At 42.3% G+C, this 25,157-nt stretch overlaps 1 protein-coding gene across 29 annotated transcripts in view; it reads right to left on the bottom strand.

Annotated features, from left to right (window-relative positions):
• Positions 1-25,157, bottom strand: part of SORBS2 (sorbin and SH3 domain containing 2) — a 188,061-nt gene that overhangs the window by 21,867 nt on the left and 141,037 nt on the right. For 21 of the 29 annotated variants that reach the window (XM_072122669.1, XM_072122687.1, XM_072122681.1 and 18 more), the window contains 9 exons: positions 24,473-24,529; positions 15,545-15,594; positions 13,710-13,888; positions 9,811-11,385; positions 7,426-7,508; positions 6,488-6,528; positions 5,769-5,883; positions 4,894-5,022; positions 2,169-2,369 (listed from right to left, as the gene is read on the bottom strand). In XM_072122669.1, coding sequence (XP_071978770.1) covers positions 2,169-2,369; positions 4,894-5,022; positions 5,769-5,883; positions 6,488-6,528; positions 7,426-7,508; positions 9,811-11,385; positions 13,710-13,888; positions 15,545-15,594; positions 24,473-24,529 — 2,430 coding nt within the window. The remainder of the gene's footprint in view (positions 1-2,168; positions 2,370-4,893; positions 5,023-5,768; positions 5,884-6,487; positions 6,529-7,425; positions 7,509-9,810; positions 11,386-13,709; positions 13,889-15,544; positions 15,595-24,472; positions 24,530-25,157) is intronic. The other 8 variants (XM_072122715.1, XM_072122758.1, XM_072122783.1 and 5 more) reach the window with 3 other exon arrangements.

Raw genomic sequence — 25,157 nt, 5'->3', positions numbered from 1 at the left:
GTTTCACGAGAGAGCTATGGGTTTCTTCTGTACAAATACTAAAATTGCTGCACTGGTAAGTCACAAAAATATTTGGCACTATAATGAAGCAGGTACTAAATAGACTGAAAGGGGTTTTCTAGTATAAGAAAATATATAGCTAAGAGTGGGCCAAAAGAAGCAGCGTGTATCACCAATTCCCCTCTGCTACTTCCTTAATCATTCTGATACTTACCGGGTCCCATTTGGTCTCTACTCCCTAGTCCTATGTAAAATATTTGGCCGAGTGGCCCTTTTCTGTCTGTCAAGAAGGACCAGGAAGCAGTGACCAGCGGGGGATCAGGGAGGGTCGAAGCAGAATCGGAACTCTTTCAGGGTGAGCAATACATTTTTTTTTATAGTTTTACATTTCCCCTGCAAGACAACCCCTTTAATCCTTCCAGTACTTAAGCAACTGTAGTTACTAATCTAGAAAATCACAATAAACTATTATGTAGATGTACATTAAGTAAAAAAAACCTTGTGTATAGAATATGATTACATTGGGTCACACATCCACTGATGTGCCCATTTTATATTCAGCAGGTATGTAGACATAATATCTTCTGTTCTGTAAAGAAAAGCTGAAATCATTGCAGAAACTGCAAAAAATAAAGGTTGTGAAAGTCGCTCCTGGTCCCTGCTGTATCGGGGTTACAGTTACAGTGACGGTGTTACATGACTGTAGCCAGGACACCACCATGACAAGCAGTATAGGTCAGGGAGGTCACATGAAGTCATTACTTGTATGATAACTGAATCGAATCCCAGAAGTGGTCAGGATGCCATAAGCTATATTTGTATAGAAGAAGTATGGTAAGTAATATATTTCTCAGACAGCCCTTTTAAACACGGACAGTATTGGTTATAAAGAACTTCAAGAACGCTACAACTATTTGCTAGTCCACTGATGGTATGCTGTATACAATGTATACATTTCTGAATAACAGTACATTTGTGACCATTTCCCAAATGTGACACTCCAGGCGCACCCTAGACCCTTCTGTTTCTACTACTGACAAACAAGTAAAGCTGTGAAGTGGTAACAGATCATTAAGTATAGGCTATATTTTTAGAAGTCTGAAATCCTAATGTCCGTCAACAGTATGAAAACTCATAGCAGTCATGGCAGGCGAGCAGGACACCAGACACCAGACTGGGTTTATAGGTGACAGTATGGGGACGGAAGCATTTTAGTTTTTCTTCTAGATTTACTGAGGATAGTGAGGCTTTTTTGGTTAAAAGACCAGAAACTTCTCCACATTATAGAACATTCCTTGCATGTTGTGACGGATTGTGACCATTGCCGTTTTCTGCTACTTCATATTTTTTAACGTTTGTTTTGTACTTCTACTAATAAAAACAAGATTAAAAAAATGACCAGAAACTTCATTACAAAAAAACACTAGACCTTTAAGCTGTCCATTCATCTGAGCATAAGGCCTCAGCATCTCTCCTCTATAACTATGTCAGCAATGTTGAATTCCACAGTGCCTGAACTTCGTAGGCATTACTGTACATCACCTTATAAGTATGGCCAGATTTACAAGGTATCAGAGCTAAGAGAAACTTGCGCCCAGGCTCCATCTGGCTGCCGAGTCAGAGAGATACATGTCTATATTTGCAAAGGTTGTGCTGAACATATTTATACATTTTTGGTTGGTTCATTTATGTATGTAATATGCAACATGATGTAGTAATATTATATTCTAATATTGTACTTTATATACTGTTTACATTTTAATGATTTACATTATAAACATTGGGGGTCATTTATCTTTAATCTGGAAGTTTGCTGTGGATAGAAGACAAATGATGATGTTGTTTAAAGTTGGTTTAATTTTCTTTGTATTAATATCTGTCTGTCTACCTTCTATCTGCAGACTATCTGACTACTAGGACCCCGGTGAAGACGTTGTTCTGAAGGCAGACATTGTAACTTGTGGACTAGTAAATAAAAACCTACTATCATATATGTATGTATTTTACAGCATACTGCAGAAAAAAAGATCCTTTAAAATTTTTCTATTAAAACTCTAGCCGTACATACATGTACACCGCCTGAATGAAACAGGAGTATTGCCTAGGAAGAACTTCCAGAACAAAGTATAGTGACATGGAGCATAATATTTCAGTAAATAAAGACTTACTGTGCTGCTTGAATTATGTATCCTCTCCGTGGAGTAACTTTGATGAAGTGACCGTTCTGGAGATATACCGGGACTCTTTGAAGGGCTCTTTCTTACAATTTCGACATAGGACACAGGGAAGATGCCTTGTCTATTGGTTCCTGGGATTTTACCTTCATACCAGTTCTGATCAACCTTCTTAAGAAGTGTCACCTTCTCACCCTGGAAAACAAGGTAATCCTCTTTAGTTACTTCTCTACGTGTCTCTGTGGGCATTGATATCAGGAGGTTGATATAGGTCTATAATAATAAACTGAATACCTTCATCAAATCAATCCTTGCTTCAATCTCCACAGCGTCCTAAGTTGTAGTTTGCTGGTGCTAAATGTTACCTTTTTATATTTAAGACCAATGTGAGGATCTGAGGTAGTGGATCCTCCGTACCACCGTGAGCGATGGCATAAGCTGACACTGGCCGCAAATCAGGATGGACTTGCTGTGGCAGGGTACCACCAGGTCGCTCCACAAGCGGTGCCCGCGGTGGTGGCCAAGGCGTGGTACAAAGTCATGAGGCAGAATCGTGGTCAGGGACAGACGGAAGGTCGAGACAGGCAGCACAGGTTCAACGTCAGGGAAAAAACAGGAGGTCAGGTCAGGCAGCAAGGAGTCAAGGTCAGGAACGGAACTGGGTTCACAACGGGAATCAGCAGACAGGCAGCATCTTTTTTTTTAACTTTATCTAATTCTCAGACGATGATTCTCAGAAATGGTGGGTGACAAGCTGTTAAAATGTCTCCCATATACTACACAAAGAAAGAGAAGAATCTGTATATTCAATTCTCAAAAGAAGGGTCCGCACACCGCATTTCGATTGGTTTTCCCGACTATTTGCACTATTAACAGGGTGCACGCGATCAGATTTTGGCGCAATCGTGACGACTTTCATGCGACACAAAATGGGGGGCATGGCCATCGGACAACTCGACTGATTCGGACTGATTCTAATTGTGTCGCAAGCCAAGCACTTAAATGCACCGGGAAGAAGAAGAAGAAGAACTCCAGCGGACCTCAGCAGGGAAGGGACACATGCAGGATATTGATAGCGAATCAGAGTCAGACAACGCGACTCGGCGATCGCGACAGGACCGGGTAAGTAAATGTGCCCCAAAGAGTGGAACAGGATGGGGCACACCAAATAGTGGAATTCCAAATGGGCAGTTGCCAATATGTAATGATTTAATAGATTAAGATAAAATGCAACAAACAAAACCACAATGTGGTTTGAATTAATTTCTTATGATGTGCACACATGCTTATTGATTAGAAACACGCAGCCAACGCACACTAAAAGATGATGTCTTGAATCCTTCCATAACAAATCCAGGCACTTTGACGTTCCCCTATGGGATGCCATTACGTTGGCTCCCATCATCAGTGCACATGCACAGCTTATCAGCTGCCCGAGCCCGGTTTTGCAGGCCTCTGCCTCTCTCTGCGTCCTGTTCTAAAGACTCTTCACATTCAGGACACACATAAGATGACGGGCAAGTTTCCAATTTATGCATTTTGATTCATGAGCCCACCATCTCTTCTTGTACTTATTGCTGCTACCACCATCTACTGTGCTTATTCATAATTATTCATATAAATTACAACTGCTCCAGTTATATATAAGTCATATGTGTATATATGTATATATTCTTACCACAGTCATCATTGTCAGTCCACACCTCCTTATTTGGCAATGACTGTCCTGGTCTGTCATCTTGTTTGCTCACAGAAAAATTTCCACTTGAAAAAGGGTAATGGTATATTCCCGAAACACGTTGTAGTTTTGTTTTTGATGCCTTTCTTAATCTAATACACCATTACATATCTGTAACTGATTATATGAAATTCTACTTTTTGGTGTGTTACATCCTCTTCCACTCCTGTCTACAGTCTAGCAATTCAGACTCAAGGTATAAGCTGCCGGCTGCACCCATAGAAAACTGCTAAACACGACTCCACTAGAGCTGTAGCTTATGTCGTACACACCCACTCTAGGTGAGCAGTTTATAAACACATATTTATTACTAATTCACCATTACAAATTTACCCTGTGACCCCTCTCTTTCCCACTCTTTGTCTGCTATCCATTTCATATACAACATAAGGACAAAGTACTAACCAGTCCAAAGCACTAGGAACATGTCCATTACTAACTAAGTGCACCAGAAAAAAAGCGGTGGACAGATTCATGAAGATCGTGCACAGTTCTTCATGAATTGGTTGCACACTGCAAGATGGTGAGGCAAACTGCTCGTAGTGCAGTTTGTCTCACTATTAATAAATGTGGGCCTTTGTTTTTTAACTCTAGTACATGTTAGGCTACATTCAAACTAACGTGTTCCCCCCGTGCCATAGCCCGTGCGCGAGACTGTACCACTCTTGTACTGCTCCATGCACCTATTGCTGGGCTATGGGGGACATATATACGGCCGCAAGATTGCGGCCGTATATACGTCCCTCATCGGTCATGCGAGTATTTATTAGACACAAACCTCTTCAGGTTGCAGACAACAAGTGTGAAGAGTGATTTCACAGGGTTTTCCCACAAGTGACATTTATCACATATCCATAAAAATATATTTTACTCTATTTCTGAAACAAAATGTGTGAGGTTTCAAAGTAAGAACTCAGCAAGGACACCTTAGCGAAAGCATGTCCCGCCACACTGCCGGCTTTATACATCAAAGGAACTCACCTTTTTCAGGGTTAGCTCCACATTTGTGTCAGCAGTAAAATTATATTTAGCTATTGCTTCACCGATCTCTCGAGCTTGTGCAGGAGGTGGGGGTCGTAGTGGCTGAGATTTCTCGGTTGGGCTTATTTTCTTATTAAAAAAGAAAGAAACAGACCATGAAACATCCCATAAAGAAAATATTATAAAAGCAGTTTAAAAATTATCATTGGGAGGTTTAAGTGTATCTGTTATCAGACTATGATAACCCACAAGCTGCTGTGAATTAGGACCATAGTTTACACTCTTTTATTGTGTGCATTTTAGTTGATTTGGGATTATGGCTTCCAACATTGCTAATAAGCAATGACCAATATGTTTGAGTATAGTAAAGATCCCCCACACATATAATATAAAATATTATCTCAAATGATGGTTTTAATTTAAGTAATAGTGAATACAAGACAAGATTCTAGAATCAATTCTTTGATCAAATTAAAAACCACTTGTAACCATGAATAGTGATGGCAGCAGAATATCCTTAGGGACAATACTACCACCTAACTTGTTTTTCTCCATGGTTATAAGGTGGTTGTGGTTCAACGCCTTACTTAACAGCATTGAGGGCTTAATATAGTTGGGTTACTCCTAAAAAGAAAACTCAGTTAATGGGAGTAAGTTCCAATCAACTGAACCCCAGCAATACTTATGCATTGATTCACTTTTATTACAGATCAGGTATTGGTCCTGGTATCTTTATATACATTTCTATTTGGGGTCTAAGTACTGGAGGTCTTAGGACTGTTGCGGCCAATCTATGGCTTTCGTAGTGACAGTACCAGGAGTGGTGATGTTCAACAGTGGCTCATTTTAAATACAAATAAAGGAGTCCCACAAACCTCAACATAAGAAATTGGCAATATTCCCACTCTTCCATGATGTTCTCCTTCATACCAGTTCTTGTCTATTTTCCTGAGGATGTACACAGTATCTCCTTTCTTAAAGGACAGCTCTCTGTAAAGTAAGTGTCAATTACATACAAAGTGTGACTACCATGAAATACAATACAGATTGACACAGAGGAGCATTTTTGCCCATTTAAAGGGAACCTGTCAGCAGGAGCCCTTTTTCTGGCTCCCCCATAGAGAATAGTGTACACATTGCCAAAAAGAAAAGTTAGATAAAAGTTTCTTTCTGCTGAGAAGTGTCCCATGGGAGTGACCAGTGAGAAAATGTTTCCCCCCCCCAACCCTTGCGAAACTGCTCCATCATGCGCCTATTTCAAATAGGAGGGAGATGGCTGAAATAGACGCATAACATTGCGGTGTTCCGATGGTGGAGGGGGACCACTTCTCAGTGACCACTCCCATGGGACACTTCTCTGCAGAGAGAAAGGTAAACTTTCATCTAACTTTTCTTTTTATTGTAAAAAACGCCAGTTTTATTATAAAAACACTTTTGCAATGTGCACACTATTCTCTATGGGGTCATGGGGGATCCAGAAAAAGGGCTCCTGATGACAGGTTCCCTTTGACAGAATATGGAAAACATAAGAAGAGCAAGACTTTCTATCTGGATAAATTCTGATACTGCGTTAAAGTAATTGAAAAGCACTTACTTTGGTGTCTGAGCCTTGAAGTCATACACAGCCCTAGCAGCCTGGACATGAAAAAGAAAAAGAAAAGCATATGTTGAAATGTACATGACTTGACTGCTGGTACCCCCACTGATAACAAAAATGGGACTCCCAGCCATCTGAAGAACGGAATCCCATTCTAGTAATGGGTAGAGCAACAGGATGAGTATGGACCATGCTGCTCCGTTCAATTGCACAGCACTTCGCTATCTCCGGCCCTCAACTAGACAGTGAACACGTGTGCTTGTGGTAACCAAGCGCTGTGCTCTGCACTTTCCGACACTGCCATAACATTGAAAGAAGCAGCACAACACATGCTTATCTTGCCTCTCCAACCATTAGTGATTTGGTACAACCCCTTTAAGGGAATGGGACCTTAAAATCTCATGTCATGTTATACCTATCTATACAGATAGATTGCCAAGCTTGACAGATATTTAGTAAATACCTGAATTCCCAATTAAATAAGAATTCTGCAGCACTGTTCTGATAACTTTGTGCTGTGCAGTTGACAACTGGGTGTTACCATCCCCCTTCCTATTCCCCAGTGTAACACCCATTGGTTAACTAATTTATACAGTTCTAGTAGGAAAAACAGCATGACCCAGGGGATGATACAGGAGGAGAGAGTAGAGCCAAAATGCTTACACATCAGACCTATTGTTGCCATGTAATCCCACTACAATCATGTATTTTTTTAGGAAATTGAATTAAATATGAATTGATTATGATTGAATTGTTATATAATGGGGATTATAATGATTGACAAAAACAGCCAAATGGGAGGGGCTAACAGCTTGTCTTTGATATGAATTTAAATTTAAGTGGTAAAACCTGAAGGTAGTGAATTCTTCAGTATCTTTATCACATCCCGGCCCCTGGTGATGGAATTATAACATAAATTACAGCTAACTGGTTACCTCCTTCTGCACGACCTTCCTTGCAGAACTCTTGCTTACATCAGTAAAGGCTGATGAATAATTTCTGGGAGATTCTTGATCAGCTATAAAAACAGAATATTATGAAGTCAGACGTGTTCTTATGTATATTGCATTATGGTTTGTGACACTGTCTAGTGCTATCCTGTCATACATATATGTCAGGCATGCAGTCTATTCTAGCTGAGTGACAGAAGCACAGACCTTCGGCTGCTATATAGGTATGCTGATCCCAGCGCTGGGGAATTCATTGCATTGCTGAGCAGTGACTTCACTGTAGCTTCATCTATCAGAAACATGGTGATCTAATACCATCATACGCTATTTTCTGCTTTCACATATGTGTTGTAAACATTAGGACACCTGAAACTGCAGACACCAGACACAGATAGACACAGATGGATGGATCACCTACAATGTCATGCGTCATACACATGCGTGACAGAACTGCATGCAATACAAAGTTACTCCATAAATACCTCAACTGAGATTTTCATGATTTTTATTCATAATATTGCAAAATGCTAAACTGGGCAATAGGTTACTTTCTAGCGTATGTAGCTACACTTACCTGGTATCAGTATGTGCTTATTATACAACATTCGCATATTTTTGTGGGTTCTACATTTAATTATTAAAAATGAAATATAGAACTTTTAAAAATGTTATATACATATATGGATATACCTCACTATGGGGTGTGTAATCTACAATTCAATTCGCAGAAAACCCTTTTAAAGTCCCATCCAGATGACCGCATGGGGACCTGTGATGCGGCCGCACGGCTTGCGACCAGATCACAGCCCCCATAAACTTCTATGGCAACTGGTCATGGTACAGTTAGCATAATGGGGCTTATTTTCTAAGGGTCCCACAGCCGCACTTTCCTCTGATAGTCCGACGTTTTCGGGGATTGCGCCACTGGGACAGGTGTATAGAAGTGGATTGTGTTGCACGCAATCTGATTTTGGCGCATTGCACTGACTTTCAATTGACAGAAATCGGGGGCGGGCCGTCGGACGATCCCATGGATTCGGACTGAGCGCGGGATTTAACTTTAAAATTGTGTCGCAAGACAATGTATTTACATCCACTAGAAACAAGAAGGTGAACTCGATCGGACCTGAGCGGGGAAGAGACACATGCAGGATATCGGGCGCACAATCTTAATGAAACGCAGCGCAGTGCATGAGCGTCGGGAGAATGCACTTCGGGTGAACTCCTCGGGCAGGTAAGTAAATGTGCCCCAATGTGTCTCACCACACTGTAATAATAATCATAATTACAAAAAAATTGCAAGCAAAGTAAAATAATTGCAACAGCACATCCGCCAGGAGCGGAGTGGAGTGACCTTGCAAGTTTTTTGGAATTATTTAAAAAAAAAGCGCAAATCATAAATCTGTCTTTGTGCGGCGTTACGCTAGCAGTGGTTCTATATTTAAACCACTATTTCTGAGTTCTGGGAAAAAGGTGCTTGTGATTTTTTGACCCCAAAGAAATTGGGAAAAACCCCTTTGCAATTTTTTTGCCACTTTTTTAACGCCAAAAAGTCTGTGATAAATATTTGTTCTTATGTTGAATTTGTATGCAAGTCAAAAGTTCTATTTTGTAAGTGTAGCAATGAAGTTTAATTATAGAAACTTTTGATAATTGTTGGGTTACCAATGCAGTCTGGGAGTAAAGTACAAGCATGCAGAGACCATCACAAAGGTCACAGCTAACAGAGAAGTCTGTATGTAACTATGGGTTGTCTGTAAGTTGGGTGCTCATAAGTCAGGGACTGCTGGGATTACTTTCAGCTATAATGCATTAGTACTGAAATTTGTTGATTAATTGTTTTTTTAATAGTTATAGCAGGCTTTTATGTGTATATTTGACACTAGTCTAACTTCTGCTACTGGTTCTGCATTAAAGATGTAGGGATTTCCGGACATTTCCTCTCTCTAATAAATTTACAAAATATTCTCACCTGCAAGAATAAAATGGTAATTTAATACATTTCCTAAAACCCCCAAATGCAAGCTTAGGTGGTAATTTTCTATAATATAACCTGTGGTGCAAGTATAGAAATTTTATGTAATTTATAAGTGAACTATAAAACGGAATCATACGGAATGAAAGGAAAGACAATAGATGGTTTATATGACAAATTCTTTGAAACAGAGATGGAGAGGAAGCAGGAAAGATCTAGTCTCAATACTGGAGAGGTGAAGTGCATTGCCAGATTTTGTGCCAATATATCTGTCAAAAGCCAATCTGCGTCTTCCTACAACATCTCTGCGTCAGACGTCTCCACAATTTGAGAATTTTGCATGAATGAAATGAGGTGGATACATGAGGAAATTTAGAGAAATGATAGCAGAGCACCTTGGAAAGCGTATGGGCTATCCTGGGAGTTGTTGTTGGTTGCATCCACATCCTGGTAAGAGGCACTGATAGGCAATCTTTCACAATCATTTTGGTAAGGTGGGTAACGAATAGCACCATCCTGAGGCAGCTGGTAGTAGGACTGGTTTGGGGTGGATAAAGGAAATGCTTTTAGTGAAGAATTTCTTTCTGGAACATCTGGTAGAAGCTCACTAATAAGTCTGTGCAGGATGCTGTTGTCTGGCAAGCTCCCACGCCTTTTCTCAGCTTTGATCTGTTCACAGATATCCTGAAGAGCAGAGTCCAGAGCTTCAAACACGGAGGCTTTACATCGGCTTTTCTCGGACTGCCTTTTAGGTGTTGAACTTTTTTTCCTACGAAAAGGCACTGGGCTCACAAGAAATGCAATTTTGGATAGACCCGAATCGGTTTCTCTATTTCCTGGGGTTTCACTCTTGTCCTGCTTAGCCCTCTCGTGTTTTAACATGGTGGTGAAGCGTGTGTATGATGCCGGGCACCTTCCTTTGCAAGAGTTGATGAGGTGCCGATGGTGGTGGTGATGATGGTGGTGGTGGTGATGGTGATGCCCAGAACCATAAAAACTTTCAGATGAGGTGAAGGAATAGTGGTCAAAATCACTCTCGCTGCAAAATGAAGATCCTTCTATTTGTATGAAGTCACTCAGGTCAGAAACGACCGCCTCAGGGTCACTATCAGAAAACTCCACGCGGGATTTGGGAATCTGATCACTGGTCACTTCAATATGGACGGGAACTAAAGGTTTACTTTTCCCATTGTGCTGTACCTGAGATATATGTCTTTCTTGGGCTTCTTCATCAAGAAGAGATTCTATGGAAAACCTACGTTTAGGGCAGGAGCTGTTGGTGGAGATATCTAAGCTGACTGCTGACAGCATCTCATCTGCAAGGTTAGGCATGGATTTGGATTTCTGGATAAGCTGTTCAAACTCAGATATCCTTGTTGGGACCATATCTCTTGGCACTTCTTCGGAATCTGCCCTCCAACTTGCAAATATCCCTTTTTGCTGTTCCTGTTCATACTGCATAACCCGTGACTTCACAGAACAGATCACTTCAGAGGTCATTAAGTCCTTGCGATTGATGCGATGCATTTTTTTGTATAACTTAAGGAAACCTGGAGTGTCATGTGCCGAGCGGTGACGGACCCTGGACTTGTTTTGCGCACACCCCTCAGATGCATACGAGTTGCCCCACACTGTCCGGCTACCCTGCTTAGAGGTGTCTTCACATAACAAGGACCCCATGCTCTCAGATTTAGTCTGGTTGCTGGAGAAGTTATTGTGATCGTCTGTTAATAAATCATCACAACTCCTAGACTTCATTTTTGGTGATGCTGTTTCCTCTGTGCTGCTCCACACCTCTGCGTTCTGTCGATTACTCTGCCAGCCGTTCTTAAAGCTGATGGCACGTGTTGTATCATCAGGCACAGCTAAGTGGTAACTATAGCCACTACAGTAATCTATTGAGTTTGAGGCATTTGGTTTATGTACAGAATAAGTGAATAAGGGGGGATACATTCTGCTAACATCCCCACCTTCAGAATCCAAAGAGCAGCATGACGGAAGAGAGAGACATTTCCAGAAATTAACAGATTGATAGCAAAAGAGAATCGACAACAGTAAGAAATATAGAGCAAAGGCATCGATAGAGACAGTATAAGTAACCTCAGAAAACTTACCAGCACACATGAAGCTGGACAGGACATGGATAATTACCATTATCCATTTTTATATCCACATGTGCTGGAAACCAATTCAGATTTATAGCAATAAACCACGACTCATTATTCTAAATATCATTTTCTGTGCTAATAATATCCAAATGTTTGCAGCTTAAAGGAAATCTACAATTAAACCAGAAGCACTTACTAATAGATCCAGGCACCGTCACTGTGGTAATCTTCTTATATTTCTTATCCATTGCCTCCTTCCTTCTAAAATCAATGTTTAAAATTATGCTAATGAGTCAAAGGGTTCTAGGAGTCCCTCCATATCATAGCTTCACAAGCTTTTACACTGCGCAGGTACATGTCTCACCCTCCCTCAGCACTTCTCTCCCTCTGCTTGCTGTAATCTCGCAGCAGAAGGGCATTTTAGCACACCGTGGGAGGGGGAAGTGCTCCTGCAGAGTGTAACAGCCAGTGAAGCTACAGCACAGAGAGGCTTTGATCACACCCCTATAGCACTTCTGACTCATTAGCATAATTTTAAAACTTGCTTTTAGAAGGAAGGAGGCCATAGATAACAGATATAAGAAGATAACTGTAGGCACAGTGCCTGGATCTATTAGTGATTGCCCATGATTTCAATGCTTGATTTTGATGGTAGATTTCCTCTACTATTCTATGGTGGGTGTACAACACCAAGCCCCCTAAAGATCAGCTGAGAATGGAAGAGGAAGCATAAATCTCCGTTCTCTGTGTAGAGGTCAGTGACTCGGTTCAACAACTACAAAGAGAACAGAGCTGTCAGATTACTGTTCTAATCTCTTTGTATGGGCTCTGGGATATGGACTCTGGTTGGGCAGTCAATAATCGGATATTGATAAACTATCCTTATAAATATCAAAATTCAAGCACATCATGTTAATGCGGTCTACAGCACATACAAAAAAAGCTCTTTCGTATGAATAACAGATTTCTGACAAATAAAACAATGAAAAGTTGAGAAACCCTGTGACCTAATGTATCTCTGCTGCCATTGATTTAGACTTACAGTAGGTGTAATAGCACAGAGCTATATTCATAGATGGAATAAGGGCTGAAATCTCAGTGCACAGTTTATTACACAGTAAAGTGGGGAATTACATTTTGGGGAAATTTTGTTTTACAGACTGTGAACAGAATTATTAAAGGGGTTGTCCCATTGTAGCAAGTTGCTGATTGTTAGGGATCTCAGTGATGGGAAGATGATGAAGAGAATGCAGAGTATTGTGCTGGCCTATTTCCATCAGCTGGTTCGTTTCTCAGGGTTCTCAGGGTACATCAGACCCCTGTTCTCATGGTCCATGGAGGTCCCATCACTGAGATCCCCACAGATCAGCAAGTTAGGCCCTATCCTGTGGATAGGGCCTAACTTGCTACGCCCCTTTAATGCAGCTTTGTAATATATATGTAAAGCAGGGTATATATTTACGGGTGATCATGTAACACCAAGCATAGTTATAAAAAACATGTTTCCATCCACCAGACAATCCCAAGTAATACATACATTTCTCTCGTTCACACCAGTTCTGAATGTAAATAAAAGGCAGCAGCAATAAAGGTTCAGATCAGGGAAGAAGAATGGAGGATTTTTCATTAAAAGTTACCTTTGTGGATGTATAGAGACTTAAAGCCCATGGGGATTCTGGGAAATAAATATGCAAATCCATTTTCCAGGGTGGGATGAGGAAAACTTTGACTCAAAGCTACATTGAAGGCAGCTCCCTATACATGAGGCATGAATTTCAAGATGCCTAATAACATTATGCAGGATTATAGCCAAACCAGAATATTTATTCCAAAACTTGGAGTCTGTTCCTAATAATACAGGCTATAATATTTAATAATATTTGGCTATTATCCTGCATCATGTAACAAGGCTTCTTGGAGAAGTCATGCTTGATGTTAAGAGGAGTGCCATCAAGGTAGCTTTGAGGCAAAGTTTTGCTTATCCTGTCTTAGAAAGCAGATATACAGTATATATACTGTATATTTATTTCCTAGTACTGGGTATCTGAGAAATGATGTTATTCATAATAAGACCAGAAGATGGCGATGTTGTATTTTGTGCTGGAAATCAATGGTTAAAACGTGTGCGCAGCAATTGCTGTTACATGACTTTGTATGACTTTTCATGTTGTTAACATTGTACCTACCTTTTGTCCGAGAAGGAGATGGAGGTGAGGAGTTAATGAAAGGTTTTCGCAGGGTGGTACTTGTGCCTTGTATTCCTGTACGTCCAAGGCTGTGTCTGTTTGCATTCTGGTCACTGCTGGCTCTCTGATGACCTACATTGGGCTCAGACTTCCGTCTTTTCCTGTAATCACTTGCAGAACTTGAAAAATAAATTAAATTGATTACATTTTTGCACCAAAAGTTCTTCTGTGTCATAGGTCTTCTCAGGCGTGGTGTACATTTTGTTCTCTTTTACATCATAAGTGTTCCAGCATTTAGTGGCTTCCTTACCTACATCAAATCTGCCTCCCACAAATACCTACAGATTAATATGGGTGTAACTCTACAGCTTTCTAGCTGCCAGCAATCATTTAACACAACCAGCATCAAAATCTATTCCAATTATTCAATAGCGATAAAAAATTCTAATGGTACCTGTGTATTAGGCGTACAATGTAAGAATATTTTACCATATGGTGGCTGCAAAACAAATTTTTAAAATGTTACCCCTTTTGTGGTGTGTATATATTTCTTTTACAGTGTCTCTAAAGTCTAACTACTAATAAATATATATATATATACAGAGCTGAGCTAATTGTATATATGTTCTTATCTTCAGACAGCATATTATACAGCAGAAGGAGCTGAACAGATTGTATGAAGTGTCCTATCTGCACGCAGCGTGTTATAGGGTAGGATGGGTAGAACATATTGAAAAGTTTCCTACTGAATGAGCTGGATAGATTGTGTATGGTGTCCTATCTGCAGGTAGCATGTTATAGAGCTGGAGGATCTGAGTAGAACATACATACTGTCATCTGCAAGCAGCGAGTAGAGCAGGAGGAGCTGAGTATATTGCACAAAGTGTCCTATCTGCTGGTAGAATTTTATAATGCAGGAGGAGCTGGGCAGATTTTATGTAGTGTCCCATCTACAGGTAGCATGTTACAGAGCAGTAAGAACACATTGCACAGGTTGTATATGGTGTCCTACAAACATCATGTTATAGAGGTCAAGGAGCTGAGCAGGTTGAAATATTGGGGCAATTTACTTACCTGGTCCTGTTGCGATCCAGCGGCGCGTTCTCCGACGAGGATTCGGGTCTTCCGGCGATTCACTAAGGTTGTGCGCCCGATGTCCACCAAGTGTTGCTACTGCGCCAAGGTCCACCGGAGTTCACCAGCCTATTCCCGGTGCATGTGAGTGATTGATTTTGCGGCACAATTCGGTTTTTAAATTCTGCGTTTATTCCGAATCCGTCAGGTTTTCCGACGGCCATGCCCCCCCCCATTTCTGTCGCGTGACAGCCGGCGTGTATGCTCCGTAAATCCGATCGCGTGCGCCAAAATCCCGACGGAATTCGGCGCAAAATGGAAAAAGTCGGGAAACCCGATGAAAGTGCGGCCGCGGAGCCCTTAGTAAATGAGCCCCATAGTTTTTTATAGATTTATACTGAATTTATATAAAAAACCTCTCTGTATGCTAAGAAGCAGTCATCTAGCCATGGGGAGGTCCTAACAGGGAATCACAGCCCCCGTGTATGACTGTGTAAACAGATATTGGACCACAGACATAACTTGATCATTTTCTTAGATTGGTTAGAATGACTGTAGAAACATGTGTAGGTTATAATAATTTCTTTATTGACAGGTCACAGGCTTTTCTTTATGAATGCCAAATAAATATTTATAAACCAGTACTCATAAAGCACAGATATTAGTGGCAGCCAGGGAGATGTCATCGACTCTGGAAGTCTAGGCTGACAGCCAAAATACCAGTGCACAAGTCATATAATCATATATTGTGGTTCCATTACCTGGAAGGTCTTTCATTGCCTCTGTCTATTGATGGCTGATATAGTGATACCTGCAGGACGAAAAGAATAGTGGATAAACAAAGCCGTCATAAAAAGGTATATAATATATTATTAAGCAACTATTTTAACTGACTGATCACTGCACACAAAAAATAGTTGAACAGTTTCCATGACGAAGTGGGGAACATGTTCTCCTGCTAAATAAACAGTAGTCGTATAGAGGACGGTCTTCAGGAATAACACATTACTCGTCCAATGATGTTCTCTGACACCCGGGCTGTTGCAGAAATATGAGGTAAAGATGGGATATAGAGATGTAAGGGGCAGCTGTAGACTCATGGAAAATAACAAAATCACGTAGTTATATATAGTGACCAGAGAGGCTCAGGCACTTCATACATTTTTTGCCTTGAGGTCTATAAATATGTAAATTTCTTTACATATTCAGCATTCTGATATTGAGCCGAGAAATCTTAGGCTTTGTATACATCTCAATTAAATATACTACACAATCTTTATTGCTCCAGTTTGTTCCAAAACCCAAAAGGAGATGTGTTACGCTCCTATGCATGCTTTTGCATCTCCACGGTAACAGTTAAGCTGTAAATAAACTTGTGCTGCTCCTAGGCCGCAAAGAATGAATTTGTAGTCTTTTTTCAGTCCCTGTGTCATAAGTGTGTAATCTTTTTTCTGAGATGTATGTCCCCACAAACGAAACGCTCTGTGTTTTCCATATGTCATGCATTTTTGTATATCCAAGGCAGTAGGCTGACAGATGATGTCATCATCTGCTATGACTTTTCTAAAGCCTCCACACGGATCCATGAAAAACACGGTTATCTGCATGAGCCCAATATGTCTGTGTGGCATCTGCCAAAAAAATTAAATAAGCAAATGATTTTCTTTGGGCTCCATGGTCCCTTCTATGAGCCAAATGTCTGGACCGAAAAATTTTAGAGCAAGTCCTTTTCCCGAGTGTGCGGCTCGATCTGTCTCTTTCTATTGTGATTGGTACATTCACGAACCTCACAAACCAATGACACATGAGCCCAAAACAGCGGACCATAGGTCCAGTGTTTGCGTCTTAAGAACACACTCATTTGTAGTAGGATAGGGCTGAAATAAAAGTGGTAGGATTTTAATGGAGAGTCCACGGATATATGCTGTCGGACTAATCCTGTATTGTCTGTCCCTGCAGCCATAAAAATTTGCTTTCGGCCAATTTACACAACACGTATATAAAGAACAATGGGGTGGTTTGTGGTCTATAAACATGGTGATGCTGACGTATTTGTAATCTACAGTATATACAGTATGACTGCTATAATATTTAACCAAATGCAAAATGGTTTCATTTTTTAAACTTTAGATGAATTCGGACACTATCGATGAATGGAAAGGTTAACACAGGCTTTGAAACAACTGCGGTCCATAACCCTGAAGAAAGCATTATCTGTCAGAGCTGACTATGTTAGAAGTGATTTACATTACATATTACAAGATCTGAAGCTACAATTACATCAGTGACAGCAGAAGCCATGAAAACTATGAAGCCGGGCTCCACTGGAATTTCAGATTCTCAGCTTTTCTCTAACCGGCCTGTCTACAAAGTGATGACACAAACGGACTGGGAGACACTGGATATTCCAGTAATTCTGCTCTAGGGAACTGTATTTTCTGGTCCTGCTTAAAGCAGTTGTCTAATTTGGAGACCAATTTGACAAACATCCTTTAAGGGAAAGGACAACACCTTTAAGTGAACCTATTGCTTAACCCCTGTGTTGAAATTATATAAATAATAGAGATCCTCTATAACCAAAACACCTCTTTTCTGTATCAAGCTTCATAAATATGTATTTTGAATGATATACTGTTCTGCATGTCATCTATGTAACTTATTAAATGAGTCATTAAAGGGAACCTGTCACCAGGGACCTCATTTTCACTAAAAACGGGTTGCAGAAGCCCATCACACCTGCAGTGCAAATCTGTCTTTCTGCTTTCTCTAAGCATTTGCATTACAATATAATTGTGTGTTATAACCCTACAAGCTCCTCCCTCTGGCTCCTACACAGAGCTTACAGGGAAGTGAGTTGGCATCAGTGGGTGAGGGAGGAGCTGTACAGGAGCACAAAGGTGGGGGTTGAGAGCTGAGGAGTGAGCAGCACAGACAAGTCACTTGTTGTTTTTTTAAATGCATCCAAACCAAAGCCCAACCCATAGGACTACAAAGAGGATTCTGTCAGAGAACAAGGTAAGTTATATCACACAATTATATTGTAATGCAAATGCTTAGAGAAAGCAGAAAGGCATATTTGCAATGCAGGTGTAATAGGCTCGTGCAACCTGTTTTTAGTGAAAATGAGGTCCCTGGTGACAGGTTCCCTTTAAATAAATGGCCGTGTTTATGCCCCAAGTAAATGTGCAAAAATTTTGACGCATTCCACGTTTTTGATGCAACTTATTCTATGCCTTTGTGTCCCTTTTCCTACAAAATTATGCTCCTATTTTATGCAAGTTATAGAATTGCTTACACACTTAAATGTGGAGTAAATGTACATTTTTTAAAATTTTTGTTACACATTTAGAACTAGAAAAAGCAAGTTTTCCAACTTCTAAACCAATCCCTGAATGTGGAGTGTCAATTTTTTGAGACACAATGAAAAATCACAGAACAAAATACCACAAAAGTCGAGTTGCTACAAATTGGATGCCCCAATGTATGCGCTGCAAGTGGTTTGGTTGTTCAATTACAATGCTGAAAACAAAACTCAAAATTTTCTGTATTCTCATTTCAACCAATATAGATTGTAGACATCTCACTGGAGAAGTGCTCGAGGGGGTGTACATCTCACCTAGGTTGCTACGTAGTGTGAGATGGTAAGTCCAGGATTGACCTGTTGCTCAGCAATATTATGCTGCTGAGTTGTTGTTTAATCTTGCCGGGCCTGGATTTACAGGGAGTGGCAGGTAGGTTTGGTAGTGGGACTTGCCACTCCCTCCCCTCGATCCAGTTCGGGTTTTGGATCAGGTGAGCTCTCCTCCTAATCAGCCTGTGAAGGTAAAAGCTTTCCAAAGCTTACAGGTCCTCCCCCCCCCCTCTCAGCCACTAAACAGCCTATGTGGGTTTGGAGGAAGTTGCGAAGGCAGCCACTGCGGGAGCTAAAACTCACCCTGCGATATCCAGGCTAAAGACGCTGCGTTTGTGAGTGTCAGATAGGTGAGACAACCTGTTAGTAAGCGCCCAGACGGGTAGGTCTTTTGTTTGAATTTTTTAAAAGCACGGTGTTGCTGTATTTATGTTTGCTGGACTGTTTATGCTAAAAATAAACGCCAAGTTCATCTTTTATACATCTACGTCTGCTGTGAACTGTGTCCTAACACACCATCCCCCGGGAAGATCCCTACAATTGGTGGAGGACGCGGGCAAAACGGTTGCTAGGGGCAACGGTGTGTATCAACTTGGCTACAGCTGCTTATGTCCTGGGTGAAGACTGCTACTTCACTCCAAAAACAGACAAGCGCCATGGAGGAGATGTGGAAGCAGTTTATGCAAGTGAATTTGCAACAGCAGCAGGCTCAGACAGCGGCTAACCTGCGCCATGAACAAGCAATGGCTCAACAACAAAAACTCATCGAGCTCCTGATAGCTAAGCAAGAGGCGTCTGCAGAGGCTAATCCACAGCCAGCGGTGACAGCCGCTCCAGAGACTTTTTATGTGAGACGGGCTGTGCAGCGAGCGCTGCAAAAGATGACTGCTGAGGACTACCTAACTGTCTTTGAGCGTGTGGCTGAGCGAGAGAAGTTACCAGCTGCTGAGTGGGCAGAGGTCATTGCGCCCTATTTAACAGGTGAACCTCAAAAGGCCTACTATGACCTCAGTGAGCAGGAGGTCAAGGACTATACTCGGCTAAAAGCAGAGATACTTGCCCGACTAGGAGTTACCGCTGCTGTCCGTGCCCGGAGGGTACACAACTGGAACTACAGTCTGGACAAATCTGCGAGGTCCCAGATGTATGACCTGATCCACTTGGCAAGAAAGTGGTTGGAGCCAGACACCTCTACTCCTGCACAGATCCTAGAGAGGGTCGTGATGGATCGCTACCTCCGAGCACTGCCTGCTGACCTGCAACGCTGGGTGGGACAAGGTGATCCTAAGAATGCAGACGAGCTTGTCAACCTTGTGGAGAGGTTCCAAGCGACTGAGGACTACCTCCGTGATGTTCCTGCAGCTTCTTCACCTCCCCGGAGTGCCAGGTCTGTGCCGTCAGCTGGTAAGAGACTTCCATCGATTGGGGGAGTGTGGAGGGGTGCTGATCGAGGGAAAAGGGCTCAAGAGGTAGCTCAGGGGCAAAAGACTGGCGTTGGACCCGGGTGGCCAAGTGGCCCTAAAAAGGACTCCCTGCCAGGGAGACCAGGCCCTATCCAGTGCTGGAGATGCCATGAGCTGGGACACGTGTCTGCCCATTGCCCCCTTACCTCTGAGCCAATGGAGTGTGACGCTAGCCGGCGTCAGTCGCTATTTGCGGAACCATCTTGTGTTGCAGTTCCTGGACTAGAGACTGAACCGCAAGTCTGCAACATTACCATTAATGACTTCCCTGTTAAGGCGTTGCTGGACTCAGGAAGCCTTGTAACCTTGGTGCATGCCAGCCTGGTGGCTGGGAACTTTGGGTCAAAAAAACACATGAGTGTGGTTTGCATACATGGTGATACAAAAGTTTACCCTATAGTGCTGGCTAAAGTCGGGACTGAACTAGGCTCCGTACAGTTTGAAGTGGGTGTGGTTAAAAACCTCATGCATAATGTAATATTGGGACGAGACTTTCCGTGGTTTTGGGCTTTATGGGGAAAAAGAAAAACCCCCGAAAGGAGTGAGAATACCCCTAAGGATGTTGCATTACCCACTGTAAATGATAAAACTGTGCAGGATGAAAGTGATGCTTTTCCTTTACAGGTCCTGGCTGGAGAGGAGGAGGAAGCTCCTCCCACTGAGCAAAATATACCAGACTTAGAGGTGTCTAGGGTTAATTTTGGGACTGCACAAATGCAGGACCCCACTCTTAAAAATGCGAGAGAGCAGGTTACTGTTTTGAATGGGGTACCTCAGGAACCAGATGCTGAGAATAAATTTCCACATTTTTCCGTGACTAATGATTTCTTCTATAGAGTCACTAAAATTAATGATGAACTTGTGGAACAGCTTCTGGTCCCTAAGCCGTACCGGCGTCAGGTGCTTGACATGGCACATAACCATGTTCTTGGGGGACACTTGGGGACTGAAAAAACGCGGGAGAGAGTCCTCCAGAGGTTTTATTGGCCTGCAATTTATGATGACATTAAAAAATACTGCGAGTCATGCCCCACATGTCAGCTTAGCGCCCCAGTGTCTCATTTTCGTAGTCCTTTGGTGTCGCTCCCCATTATAGAGGTGCCTTTTGAGCGTATTGCCATGGATTTAGTGGGTCCCATTGTAAAATCGGCTAGAGGACACCAGTACATTTTGGTTGTCTTAGACTATGCGACCCGCTATCCGGAGGCTGTGCCCTTAAGAAACACTGCATCTAAAACAATTGCCCGGGAGATGTTTTATATGTTCTCTAGGACTGGGATTCCCAAAGAAATCCTGACGGACCAAGGTACGCCCTTTATGTCCAAGGTGATGAAGGAGCTATGTAAGCTATTTAAAATCACACCTATACGCACCTCTGTATACCACCCCCAGACAGACGGGTTGGTGGAGAGGTTTAATAAAACCCTCAAACATATGTTGAAGAAAGTGGTAGAAAAAGATGGTCGTGATTGGGATCACTTGTTACCTTACCTGATGTTTGCTGTGAGGGAAGTTCCCCAAGCGTCCACAGGGTTCTCTCCCTTTGAGTTGGTCTATGGTCGTCACCCTAGGGGTCTATTAGATATTGCAAAGGAGACATGGGAGAGTGAGTCCACCCCATTCAAAAGTGTTATCGAACATGTAGCACAAATGCAGGACCGTATAGCCACTGTAATGCCCCTAGTAAGGGAACACCTCCAGAGGGCGCAAGAGAGCCAAAGTAGAATTTACAACCGTTCTGCGAGAATCAGGACATTTAACCCAGGTGACAGGGTTCTCATACTAGTTCCCACTATAGAGAGTAAATTCCTAGCGAAGTGGCAAGGTCCCTATGAAATTGTTGAAAAGGTCAGTGAGGTAAACTATAAGGTGCACCAACCAGGTAGAAGGAAGCCTTTCCAAGTTTATCACATAAACTTGATCAAATCCTGGAAAGACAGGGAATCCTTGGTGGCAACAAATCCTGGTAATAATTGGTCACAACCAATCCCTTCGGTCAAGGTTGGTGATACCCTATCAGGGTCACAGAAACAGGAGGCTAAGGAGTTTTTGCAGAAAAACAAAGACAAGTTTTCTGACCTTCCAGGGCGTACACACCTCATCCGTCATCACATTGAAACTGGGCCTAGAAGCAGAGTAAACCTCAAGCCCTATAGGATACCAGAAGCACGCAGAGAGGCAGTGTCGGCTGAGGTGAAACGTATGCTTGACCTAGGAGTGATTGAAGTTTCACAGAGTGAATGGTCCAGTCCGATTGTGCTAATCCCAAAGCCCAATGGAACTTGGAGGTTCTGTAACGATTTCAGAAGGTTGAATGAGATCTCCAAGTTCGATGCTTATCCTATGCCCAGGGTAGATGAGCTGATTGAGAAGATGGGTAATGCCAGGTACATAACCACCCTCGATCTCACAAAGGGCTACTGGCAGATTCCCCTTACTGATGAGGCTAAAGAGAAAACTGCATTCTCCACCCCTGAGGGGTTATTCCAGTATGTAGTGATGCCATTCGGGTTACATGGAGCACCTGCGACTTTTCAGAGGTTGATGGACTTAATTCTGCGTCCACATCGTGATTATTCAGCTGCCTACCTCGATGATGTGGTCATTTTTAGTCCCGATTGGGAAAGTCACCTCTGTAAGGTACAGGTTGTGTTGAATGCCATAAGTGATGCAGGGTTGACCATAAATGCCGAGAAATGTGCACTAGCCCTAGAAGAGGCCAAGTACCTAGGTTACATTATTGGGAGGGGTTTGATTAAGCCACAGTTAAATAAAATTGAGGCAATACAGAATTGGCCTAGACCCCTGTCAAAGAAACAGGTCAGAGCTTTCCTGGGTATTACGGGCTATTACCGTAGGTTTGTGCCGAACTTTGCCTCAGTTGCAGCCCCGCTAACTGACTTGACAAAGGGCGGAAAGTCAGCAATGGTGACGTGGACTCCAGAGGCCGAGAAGGCTTTCCAAAGCCTTAAGTCTTCTCTGTGCCAACAACCTGTGCTAGTTACCCCCGATTTCAGGCGAGAATTTCTGGTCCAGACAGATGCCTCTAACACAGGGTTAGGTGCAGTTCTCTCACAGGTGGTGAATGGTGAGGAGCATCCGGTGATGTACTTGAGTAGGAAGTTAACCCCGGCCGAGAAGAATTATGCTATTGTGGAGCGTGAATGTCTGGCAGTGAAGTGGGCCCTAGAATCCCTGAAGTATTACTTGCTAGGCAGGAAATTCAAGTTAGTGACAGACCATGCCCCCCTAACATGGATGAAACTAAACAAGGAGAAAAATGCAAGGGTGACTAGATGGTTTCTGTCCCTACAAAATTTCAATTTCACTGTGGAACACAGACCAGGGAAATTACAGGCGAATGCTGATGCACTGTCAAGGGTACATTGTCTGTGGGGACAAAATGCTCAGCCCTCCGGTCTGAAAAAGAGGGGGGGGATATGTAGACATCTCACTGGAGAAGTGCTCGAGGGGGTGTACATCTCACCTAGGTTGCTACGTAGTGTGAGATGGTAAGTCCAGGATTGACCTGTTGCTCAGCAATATTATGCTGCTGAGTTGTTGTTTAATCTTGCCGGGCCTGGATTTACAGGGAGTGGCAGGTAGGTTTGGTAGTGGGACTTGCCACTCCCTCCCCTCGATCCAGTTCGGGTTTTGGATCAGGTGAGCTCTCCTCCTAATCAGCCTGTGAAGGTAAAAGCTTTCCAAAGCTTACAGGTCCTCCCCCCCCCTCTCAGCCACTAAACAGCCTATGTGGGTTTGGAGGAAGTTGCGAAGGCAGCCACTGCGGGAGCTAAAACTCACCCTGCGATATCCAGGCTAAAGACGCTGCGTTTGTGAGTGTCAGATAGGTGAGACAACCTGTTAGTAAGCGCCCAGACGGGTAGGTCTTTTGTTTGAATTTTTTAAAGGCACGGTGTTGCTGTATTTATGTTTGCTGGACTGTTTATGCTAAAAATAAACGCCAAGTTCATCTTTTATACATCTACGTCTGCTGTGAACTGTGTCCTAACACACCATCCCCCGGGAAGATCCCTACAAGATATATATGAACATATAGGGCAGATAACAATGGCCTATATAATGTATACAGCATACACCTTATTTCAATGAAAATCAAAGAAGCAGCGCAGAATTGTTACCACTTTGATGTTGCTGTCTGACTCCGTGTATCATATATCATTATGGTGCTCAGAGTCCTGTCCTAGACATTAGTCAGTTTTCTGGCGTAGAAACACTGAAGTAATCACAAATTGTGATTATTCTTGCGACCACGCCACCTTCTAGCCATGTGAGCATGGATGAGGCATGAAGAGGCACGGCTGCCGTCGGAGTAGGCCAGCGCTCTTTTTAAAAATCTGCAAACATTTACTGTTGAATTTTCGCTGATTTTTATTTAAAGCTCGTCCGCCAGCGCAGCACTGATATATCACGAGGTCTAATCCCCATGATGTGTCCGCAGAGGAGGGCTTTATTGTATGTCGACGAACGATATTGAACTGTTAACCCTTTACCGTCCCCACACACTGAAAGATGAAGAACTCAAAACATATTATGGTATAGAACAGTCCATGCAAACAATGAATAAAATTTACCTCAGTAGACACACGAGGGGGACTCTCCTGCACATAATCCAATAGTTTTTTAGGAGGCTGGCGGCAGACACAGAACAGAAATGCAGAGGTGAAATGGATAATCATGATAGTAGACCATTACCATAGTGATGGAGAATGTTGGGGTTACTTTAATCAAAAATAGGGATTCAAAGGGTAGAAAAGCAAACTACTGACATGAGGAAAAAAGAGAAAATTAGTGAAAAGATGTGAAGGGTACATGCAAGCCACACAAAGCAATAAGCACACCACTGCTGAGTGCTGGGGGTATGTTAGAGCCACTATTGTCCTATGCAGGTAGTCACTCCGACAGCAATGGAAAGAACACACACAGCACACATCTACAGGAGGAGGACATGCAGGCCCAGCACTCGGGACAATTCCCTATTTTGCACCATTTCTCCTGTGCACCTCTTTCCTGTAGTACAGGTATCCACACATACTGTTCTAGCTAATGCATTGACAGTATTATTACTACAGGTACTAATGAGCCTTTGGCTTCATTTATTTTTTTTTTCAGAGGATGCTACCACAGTAACCAAACTGACATTGCTGTCTATGACTTTTTGGTTAAAAAGTTAAAGGGGTTTTGCATATCTATAGAATGGGCCCTCAATATCAGTTTGGTGGTGATCCAACACCCAGCACCCCCACATATCATCTTTTA

Source organism: Engystomops pustulosus, chromosome 1 (assembly GCF_040894005.1).
Source record: "Engystomops pustulosus chromosome 1, aEngPut4.maternal, whole genome shotgun sequence".
NCBI classification, from domain to species: Eukaryota; Metazoa; Chordata; class Amphibia; order Anura; family Leptodactylidae; genus Engystomops; species Engystomops pustulosus.
Note: the sequence above shows the minus strand (reverse complement) of the source record. Positions and strands in the feature narration are given on the sequence as shown.